The sequence below is a fragment of the Polistes canadensis genome, unplaced genomic scaffold (genome assembly GCF_001313835.1).
Source record: "Polistes canadensis isolate GaletaPanama2010 unplaced genomic scaffold, ASM131383v1 scaffold_726, whole genome shotgun sequence".
NCBI classification, from domain to species: domain Eukaryota; kingdom Metazoa; phylum Arthropoda; class Insecta; order Hymenoptera; family Vespidae; genus Polistes; species Polistes canadensis.
Window position 1 is genome coordinate 1 of NW_014570273.1, and position 10,103 is coordinate 10,103.

At 28.0% G+C, this 10,103-nt stretch overlaps 2 protein-coding genes across 2 annotated transcripts; one reads left to right on the plus strand and one right to left on the minus strand.

The window, feature by feature from the left end:
* Positions 1 to 22: 22 nt before the first annotated feature.
* On the minus strand, positions 23 to 1,843 carry LOC106792809 (tetraspan membrane protein of hair cell stereocilia homolog). The gene is made up of 3 exons (XM_014759330.1): positions 1,756 to 1,843; positions 1,509 to 1,663; positions 23 to 496 (listed from the first exon to the last, which is right to left on the minus strand). Exons 1-3 carry the CDS (start codon positions 1,833 to 1,835, stop codon positions 264 to 266), a joined length of 468 nt encoding a protein of 155 aa, XP_014614816.1. The 5' UTR covers positions 1,836 to 1,843; the 3' UTR covers positions 23 to 263.
* Positions 1,844 to 5,116: 3,273 nt separating this feature from the next.
* Positions 5,117 to 8,568, plus strand: LOC106792807 (lipoma HMGIC fusion partner-like 4 protein). The gene is made up of 4 exons (XM_014759328.1): positions 5,117 to 5,126; positions 5,860 to 5,947; positions 6,040 to 6,194; positions 7,207 to 8,568. The coding sequence occupies exons 1-4, from the start codon at positions 5,117 to 5,119 to the stop codon at positions 7,437 to 7,439; spliced, it is 486 nt and encodes a 161-aa protein (XP_014614814.1). The 3' UTR covers positions 7,440 to 8,568.
* The last annotated feature ends 1,535 nt before the right edge of the window (positions 8,569 to 10,103 follow it).

Sequence of the window (10,103 nt, forward strand, 5' to 3'; positions counted from 1 at the left end):
ATATATATATATATACATGAAATGAAGGAGAGGGGGGAAGGTAACTACAATTATTAATAAACGCATTTATATGTTGTACAAAAAGAAGGTCACAAAATTCTATGAAATTGTGTCATTATATATATATACATAACTTGATTTTTCTAATTGAAATGAAAAAGCAGTCAAAATGGCTGACTTCTTCCTTGGGCAATCTAGTGATATATATACACACTCTTGTTATCTAGAAGAAAAAAAAAACATAGACACACAAAAATAGATATTCAAAGTTGAAAATTATGTTGAGAATGATTCAAGGTATTCGTTGAAACGGTATGAACCGGATGCGAAGGTGCCGGGGTGTAAAGACTATGATGCGAATGTGATTTAGCTCTTGACAATTCACTGTAACGATCTTGTTCTGGTGGTGCTACTAATAGGACAGGTCTCAAGGACAAAGATTTACGTGATCCAGCCACACTTTGAGCCTCGTTTACATAACCCGGATTGACCTCTCCTGAAACAAATGCATTAACTAACTTTAATTTATCTTTAAAGAAGATACATAATTAAATAAGATGGAAATAAAGAAAATAAAATATGAAATATGAAATACGTTAAATTCGTAAAAATAATTAATTCAATCATAACCATAACAAGAGAGATGATATTTTAATTAAAGTATGAAATAGAAACATAATTACATATTTTAATTGTTTAAAGTATTTTTTTGTCAGGTGTACTTGAAAAATCGTGACTTGAGTTATGTGGGATACCCTGTATATATATGAATTCACGAGAATAATTGAAAATATGAAATATGAATTATTTGATTCGTAAATTTCAAATCCGATTGTAACGAAACATTGATTTTCAAAATACAAGAAGAAAAATAAAAAGAGATAATAATAATAAAAATAAGTAGAAGGATTATTGCAGGAAGAGATATAAACAGATTTTAAGAATTGATCAAATTTCAATTACATACTTAAAGTATTACATCATCATGAATTGATATATTAGATCATTAACCCTTTGCATTTCTATGTCGAGTGTGACTCGCCGTCAGTTTTTATCTCGGGAAACTTCTTTGTCGAGTCCCACTCGACGTTTGATTGATTAAACTGTGTTATTTTTTTTTTTTTGTTATAGTTCAAAAAGTAAATTTCAAATAAAAAAAAAAAACCCCATGTAAGATTGAAATATAATTCAAGTGCACAAAAGGGTGCAAAATAATTAAGCATGAAAAACGTATGAATTATTTCGATTTAAATACTTAATTATACTTAATTATTTCATAAAAACAATTAATGTTATACAATATATAATATAATATAATATATTGTGTGTTATATACTAAATTATATAGTTATAGTTATATTGATATAGTTATAGTGTTCTTCTTGTTTTTTTTTTTCTTCTTCTTTTTATATTATTTACCTAAAAATTCTTATAATCGTTTAACAAATTAATTAAAATATTAAACTTGAACGGTAACATTATTCTAACGAAATCTATATATCGCGTACCTTTGTACAAAGATCCATTGTTAAAAGGTTCCGGTTGTAATCTAACGTGTCTTGAGGCAAGAATGAAAGCGAGAGCTGCCAAGGTAACTGCATCGAGTGCAGCTATTGCAGCCAATGGTATTGCCCATCTAACAGCACACGCTCCTGGATTATATCTTAAAAATCAAAATACAAATTTTAATATCTCTGATTTATTCTTTTTCATTCACATTTTTTATTGGACAAAAAAGATAGTAAATAATTGTACCTGGACGAAGATGCACCACAAACGGCACGAATAGCTGGCGAGTCCCAACCAAGTGGATAAACGCATACACCAATTGCCATGCATATTGCTATAAATCAAAATCATTAAATTAGAAAAATATTATAGAATACGTGACAGAGAGGGGGGGGGAGGGGTGGAAGAAAAAAATATTAGGGTGAACCAAAAATTCGCATCGTTTATTGTATTTAATTCGGATAATGCAGCAATTTTTTTCAAATCAATTAAAATTTGTTATCTTATATTACGCAAGTGAAATTTTAATAATTCCTTGACATACACGAATTAAATGAAATAAAAATAAAAATTAATTAAATAATAATAATTATTATTATATATTATTAATAAAATTATTATTATTATTAATTATTAATATAATTCAAACGGTTGACGAGTCAGACTCGTCATTGTATATCAAGGTGTTAATTTTGGATAGTACAATTTTGTGGAAAGTCAATAACAAATTTTTTTCTTACTTCATAATTAAACGAGTAAAATATTAATTATGAATAGGCCAATGTGTTTCTAAGTCAAGACATTTTTTTTTTTGTAACTTTATATACTACGCAATTGAAATATTATTAAATTTAAAAACTTTTGCTATTCTCGTCACCTTTAAATAGATTCAAAATACTTTTGTTTTTCATTTCAAAAATTCAAACATCAGATCGCGTCTCGAATATAAAAATACAAAGAAGTCAAATTGGTTTTTCTTTTCTATTTTTTTTCTTTGTTTTTTATTTTGGTTTCTTTTTTCCTTCCTTTAATGCATTCTACATACATCACACAACCAACCAACTTACTTATTCGCATTTCAAATGGCAAAAACTTTCACCGAGAGATAGATAGAAAGAGAGAGAGAGAAAGAGAGAGCACATACCACCACAGACACAACAAAACACAACACATACAACAAAGAAGAACACACATTCAGAATATAATACTCGAATCTTTGTTAACTCCGGTGAGTATCTCGCAGTTGATGATGGGTGCTACGTTAACTGCATCCGATTACCAAACATGAATATAATCAATCTCATTTGAATTTTTTACTAATTCGTGAAAGTTACAAATACCAATCCAAACTTTACCACCCCTCCCCGCTACACCCCCATTGACTTTCTTTTCATCGTCTTTTATTTGTGTGATTCTACTTTTTATTATTATTATTATTATTTAAACAAAATATTAGACACAATTTCAAATCCAATTGATTTTTTTAATCGTTGTGTGGTTGTTATTATTATTGAAGAAAACAAACCAATAGACGGGGCCGGGAGAGGGGGAGGGGGCAGCAATAATAATTTGGGAATAATCACGCGATGAGAAGAGAAACAAAATAAAAAAAATAGAAATATTCATTTTTAAAGAAGATTATACTAATGTTACCCCCTCCCCTCCCGCCCCGACCCCTTACCCACTACTCTATTAATAATGTGAGACCCAATGAGAAGCTTATTTATGTTAATAGTCTAAGGCGTATCCAACGGTACATATATTTAACAACACACACAAATACATAATATACGTTAAACACGACACACATGCATGCATGCATACATTTTACATAAATATAAACGATGGCCTTTTACACATTATAACGGACTATTCTACATTTCCATCAACTCTATCCACACACGCCATGAATGGTATATATAAGTTTCTTATCTTATAAACCCGATGCACGTTTTGAAACCGGATTCTATGTGAAAAGACTTTTAACATTTTTTTATATATGTATAAAATTAGAGAGACGGATAGAAGGTAGAAATAATAAGTTGATTACGTCATTAGTAATTGTAAACTCTCTCACAACGAATGTGATTGTATAAGTGCGAACACTATAGCATAAGAAGAAGAAGAAGAAAAATATCGTAATTACTTCTTCTTCTTGTTTTTCTTTTTTTTTGTTAGGATGCTTCGTTCTGTTGTAATGTTTTTTTTTTTCTTTTCTTTTTTTCTCCATTTTTTGTTGTTTTTCTATCGTACTTTCTAATGTATTAATATCTATATATATATATATATATATCAATATAATATAATATATTAAATATAATATATTATATTATATATATATATATATATATATAATATAATATATTATATTTAATATATTATATTATATTGATATATATATATATATATATAGATATTAATACATTAGAAAGTACGATAGAAAAACAACAAAAAATGGAGAAAAAAAGAAAAGAAAAAAAAAAACATTACAACAGAACGAAGCATCCTAACAAAAAAAAAGAAAAACAAGAAGAAGAAGTAATTACGATATTTTTCTTCTTCTTCTTCTTATGCTATAGTGTTCGCACTTATACAATCACATTCGTTGTGAGAGAGTTTACAATTACTAATGACGTAATCAACTTATTATTTCTACCTTCTATCCGTCTCTCTAATTTTATACATATATAAAAAAATGTTAAAAGTCTTTTCACATAGAATCCGGTTTCAAAACGTGCATCGGGTTTATAAGATAAGAAACTTATATATACCATTCATGGCGTGTGTGGATAGAGTTGATGGAAATGTAGAATAGTCCGTTATAATGTGTAAAAGGCCATCGTTTATATTTATGTAAAATGTATGCATGCATGCATGTGTGTCGTGTTTAACGTATATTATGTATTTGTGTGTGTTGTTAAATATATGTACCGTTGGATACGCCTTAGACTATTAACATAAATAAGCTTCTCATTGGGTCTCACATTATTAATAGAGTAGTGGGTAAGGGGTCGGGGCGGGAGGGGAGGGGGTAACATTAGTATAATCTTCTTTAAAAATGAATATTTCTATTTTTTTTATTTTGTTTCTCTTCTCATCGCGTGATTATTCCCAAATTATTATTGCTGCCCCCTCCCCCTCTCCCGGCCCCGTCTATTGGTTTGTTTTCTTCAATAATAATAACAACCACACAACGATTAAAAAAATCAATTGGATTTGAAATTGTGTCTAATATTTTGTTTAAATAATAATAATAATAATAAAAAGTAGAATCACACAAATAAAAGACGATGAAAAGAAAGTCAATGGGGGTGTAGCGGGGAGGGGTGGTAAAGTTTGGATTGGTATTTGTAACTTTCACGAATTAGTAAAAAATTCAAATGAGATTGATTATATTCATGTTTGGTAATCGGATGCAGTTAACGTAGCACCCATCATCAACTGCGAGATACTCACCGGAGTTAACAAAGATTCGAGTATTATATTCTGAATGTGTGTTCTTCTTTGTTGTATGTGTTGTGTTTTGTTGTGTCTGTGGTGGTATGTGCTCTCTCTTTCTCTCTCTCTCTTTCTATCTATCTCTCGGTGAAAGTTTTTGCCATTTGAAATGCGAATAAGTAAGTTGGTTGGTTGTGTGATGTATGTAGAATGCATTAAAGGAAGGAAAAAAGAAACCAAAATAAAAAACAAAGAAAAAAAATAGAAAAGAAAAACCAATTTGACTTCTTTGTATTTTTATATTCGAGACGCGATCTGATGTTTGAATTTTTGAAATGAAAAACAAAAGTATTTTGAATCTATTTAAAGGTGACGAGAATAGCAAAAGTTTTTAAATTTAATAATATTTCAATTGCGTAGTATATAAAGTTACAAAAAAAAAAATGTCTTGACTTAGAAACACATTGGCCTATTCATAATTAATATTTTACTCGTTTAATTATGAAGTAAGAAAAAAATTTGTTATTGACTTTCCACAAAATTGTACTATCCAAAATTAACACCTTGATATACAATGACGAGTCTGACTCGTCAACCGTTTGAATTATATTAATAATTAATAATAATAATAATTTTATTAATAATATATAATAATAATTATTATTATTTAATTAATTTTTATTTTTATTTCATTTAATTCGTGTATGTCAAGGAATTATTAAAATTTCACTTGCGTAATATAAGATAACAAATTTTAATTGATTTGAAAAAAATTGCTGCATTATCCGAATTAAATACAATAAACGATGCGAATTTTTGGTTCACCCTAATATTTTTTTCTTCCACCCCTCCCCCCCCCTCTCTGTCACGTATTCTATAATATTTTTCTAATTTAATGATTTTGATTTATAGCAATATGCATGGCAATTGGTGTATGCGTTTATCCACTTGGTTGGGACTCGCCAGCTATTCGTGCCGTTTGTGGTGCATCTTCGTCCAGGTACAATTATTTACTATCTTTTTTGTCCAATAAAAAATGTGAATGAAAAAGAATAAATCAGAGATATTAAAATTTGTATTTTGATTTTTAAGATATAATCCAGGAGCGTGTGCTGTTAGATGGGCAATACCATTGGCTGCAATAGCTGCACTCGATGCAGTTACCTTGGCAGCTCTCGCTTTCATTCTTGCCTCAAGACACGTTAGATTACAACCGGAACCTTTTAACAATGGATCTTTGTACAAAGGTACGCGATATATAGATTTCGTTAGAATAATGTTACCGTTCAAGTTTAATATTTTAATTAATTTGTTAAACGATTATAAGAATTTTTAGGTAAATAATATAAAAAGAAGAAGAAAAAAAAAAACAAGAAGAACACTATAACTATATCAATATAACTATAACTATATAATTTAGTATATAACACACAATATATTATATTATATTATATATTGTATAACATTAATTGTTTTTATGAAATAATTAAGTATAATTAAGTATTTAAATCGAAATAATTCATACGTTTTTCATGCTTAATTATTTTGCACCCTTTTGTGCACTTGAATTATATTTCAATCTTACATGGGGTTTTTTTTTTTTATTTGAAATTTACTTTTTGAACTATAACAAAAAAAAAAAAATAACACAGTTTAATCAATCAAACGTCGAGTGGGACTCGACAAAGAAGTTTCCCGAGATAAAAACTGACGGCGAGTCACACTCGACATAGAAATGCAAAGGGTTAATGATCTAATATATCAATTCATGATGATGTAATACTTTAAGTATGTAATTGAAATTTGATCAATTCTTAAAATCTGTTTATATCTCTTCCTGCAATAATCCTTCTACTTATTTTTATTATTATTATCTCTTTTTATTTTTCTTCTTGTATTTTGAAAATCAATGTTTCGTTACAATCGGATTTGAAATTTACGAATCAAATAATTCATATTTCATATTTTCAATTATTCTCGTGAATTCATATATATACAGGGTATCCCACATAACTCAAGTCACGATTTTTCAAGTACACCTGACAAAAAAATACTTTAAACAATTAAAATATGTAATTATGTTTCTATTTCATACTTTAATTAAAATATCATCTCTCTTGTTATGGTTATGATTGAATTAATTATTTTTACGAATTTAACGTATTTCATATTTCATATTTTATTTTCTTTATTTCCATCTTATTTAATTATGTATCTTCTTTAAAGATAAATTAAAGTTAGTTAATGCATTTGTTTCAGGAGAGGTCAATCCGGGTTATGTAAACGAGGCTCAAAGTGTGGCTGGATCACGTAAATCTTTGTCCTTGAGACCTGTCCTATTAGTAGCACCACCAGAACAAGATCGTTACAGTGAATTGTCAAGAGCTAAATCACATTCGCATCATAGTCTTTACACCCCGGCACCTTCGCATCCGGTTCATACCGTTTCAACGAATACCTTGAATCATTCTCAACATAATTTTCAACTTTGAATATCTATTTTTGTGTGTCTATGTTTTTTTTTTCTTCTAGATAACAAGAGTGTGTATATATATCACTAGATTGCCCAAGGAAGAAGTCAGCCATTTTGACTGCTTTTTCATTTCAATTAGAAAAATCAAGTTATGTATATATATATAATGACACAATTTCATAGAATTTTGTGACCTTCTTTTTGTACAACATATAAATGCGTTTATTAATAATTGTAGTTACCTTCCCCCCTCTCCTTCATTTCATGTATATATATATATATATGTGTTATACCTGTACTGCCCAAAAGCAGTCATTTTGATTGCTTAGAAAATTGTAAATAATCAAATGACTTTTTATTATTGAATTGGAGTAAATTTCTTATATGAGACCAGTTCGGTTCTGTATCGAAATAACAGTAAATGATAAATTGTTGATTTGAATGTATATTTGATGATAAGTTGCAGTTGTTCAATAAGTATTAGTATGATCGAGGAAAAATTACAAAGCGTAGCCAGGCACAGCGGTGTGTGGGGATAGCTGCGGGCTTGGTATATGATGTACAAATAATAATGAATATAATTATTTCTTTTTTCTTTTTCTAACAAAGTAAATTTTCTCTTGTTCATATTTAATAATAACTTCTTATATATAATTGTATAAATAATTAGTAATTCTTTAACAATGCAGTCATTTTGATTGATTTTAGGTAATACAGGTATATACTAAGTTTCAATCTTTCTAGTGATATACATACGTTTAATTGTCCATGACACAATCTTTTATTATTATTATTATTATTATTAGCGAATAATGGCTAATATGTTGTCGAATTGCTTTGAACAAAAATCAATTTTTTTTTAGAAATGTGATATATATAGCTACTAAATGTTATTCATATATATATATATATATATATATATATATATGTATCTATGCTATATATGAATTTGGAATAGTTTTATTAACCCTTCCGTTATAAGGGTCGTACATGCTAAGGTCTTGTATGTTATGAACTATCAACCCATATAGGAGTTGTATACTATATTAATTTTCATGAAATGTATACTCATGTATCAAAGCATGACAGTAATGAAAAAGTTAATGAGAGAATCTATTTTTGATTTTCCAAGGATACTATTATACATTTTCGTGTTTATGTAATTATATAAATTTAATAATATATCATATATAAATATATTTCTAATAAGATATTGTTTTGTTTTTATATCGTCAATGAGAGATTAAAAATATGATTTTTACGCTGAGAAAAAGAAAAGACAATTGAATTTTTACATACCTTTTCATCAATATATTATATCATCAAAATAATAATTTGAATAAATCTTTAATGAACAATAATAATAATATTGTAATATATCATTAAAAAAAAAAATAGGGATCCTACTGGGATTCGATCCACTGATGTTGGTAGTTGAGAGACACCGTCTCTACTGTCTGAGGTTTTCAAAGACTACCGTTAAAACAAATAGGATATTATTCATATATTATATGTTAAATTAATTGAATAAAAAAAAGAAAGTGGGTATCGTTTTGACTAGTGTGTATTTTAATGATATCATACAGGACAATTTGAGAGATTACGATTATTAATTATTCGATAATCGGAAGGATAACAAAACATTTACGAATTTAATCATTTTTTACTAAMGTCTACGAACATATAATAATCGAGACTAATTATTTGTCTCGATTTAAAGAGAAAATACAAAGTTATTACGAAAGATTGATTGATTGATTGATTGATTGATTATTTAATATAATTGTACTCAACCAGGAGCCCCCCGCGGTCCGCATGCGGCCCAACAAGACTTCAATTATGGCTCTGCATGTTTCACAATCATTCATTATTTCCTTTCTTTTTTCTTATATTATTTTTTATTAATAACCATAATTGATTATAGGTAATTTGTATCCCCTACCCCTCTCTTCCCATCCTACCCTTGACACCAGAAATTTTAAATACAATTATTATTAAGCAATACAAAATAATCTTACTTATTTGTTTGAATACTATTAAATAATATTTCAAACAAAAAATTTATTAAATCTATTAATAAATAAAATATTTGAATATTGGCGCCAATGTATGGGGGGGAGGGGGGAGGGGGGGGATGCAGGAAACGAACGTATGCGGCCCGCGAAAGGCGGAGAGAGAAAAAAAAAAAAGAAGGTCGAGCAAAACCTAATTTAAAAGTGAATCCTTGCGTTATCCTTATTTTCCTTCTATTTTTTTTTTTTCTTTTCTTTTTTTTACGCTTGACAAAGATATACAAAGTTCGGTCTTAAAATTAAAATCATCCTTTTTTTTTTTTCTTTTTATTAATTAAATATATATATCGTTGATAAATAAATAATAATATTTAATAAGGAAGAATTAGAAATAGAAGAAAAAAATTGAAGTAATAGAAGTAGAAGTAGAAGAAGAAGAAGAAGAAGAATGCAATATACAATTTATGCGATAAATTTATGACGGATTCATAATATATTCTAAATCTACAATAAATAGTTTTTTCGAAGGATCTACCCCTAACGATTTAAACGATAAAAGAAAAAGAAGAAAAAGAAAGAAAGAAAGAAAGAAAAAAGAAAGAAACACAATTATCATCGATGATTAATATTTCCATCCTTCTTTTGTTAATCTGTTTCTTCTTTTTTTCTTT

Coding starts and splice junctions, on each gene's coding strand:
- LOC106792809 (XM_014759330.1), bottom strand. CDS start 1,835: ATGGCAATTGGTGTATGCGTTTATCCACTTGGTTGGGACTCGCCAGCT. Junction 1,664..1,755: donor TGTGGTGCATCTTCGTCCAG/GTACAATTATTT, acceptor TTGATTTTTAAG/ATATAATCCAGGAGCGTGTG. Junction 497..1,508: donor CAATGGATCTTTGTACAAAG/GTACGCGATATA, acceptor CATTTGTTTCAG/GAGAGGTCAATCCGGGTTAT.
- LOC106792807 (XM_014759328.1), top strand. Junction 5,948..6,039: donor TGTGGTGCATCTTCGTCCAG/GTACAATTATTT, acceptor TTGATTTTTAAG/ATATAATCCAGGAGCGTGTG. Junction 6,195..7,206: donor CAATGGATCTTTGTACAAAG/GTACGCGATATA, acceptor CATTTGTTTCAG/GAGAGGTCAATCCGGGTTAT.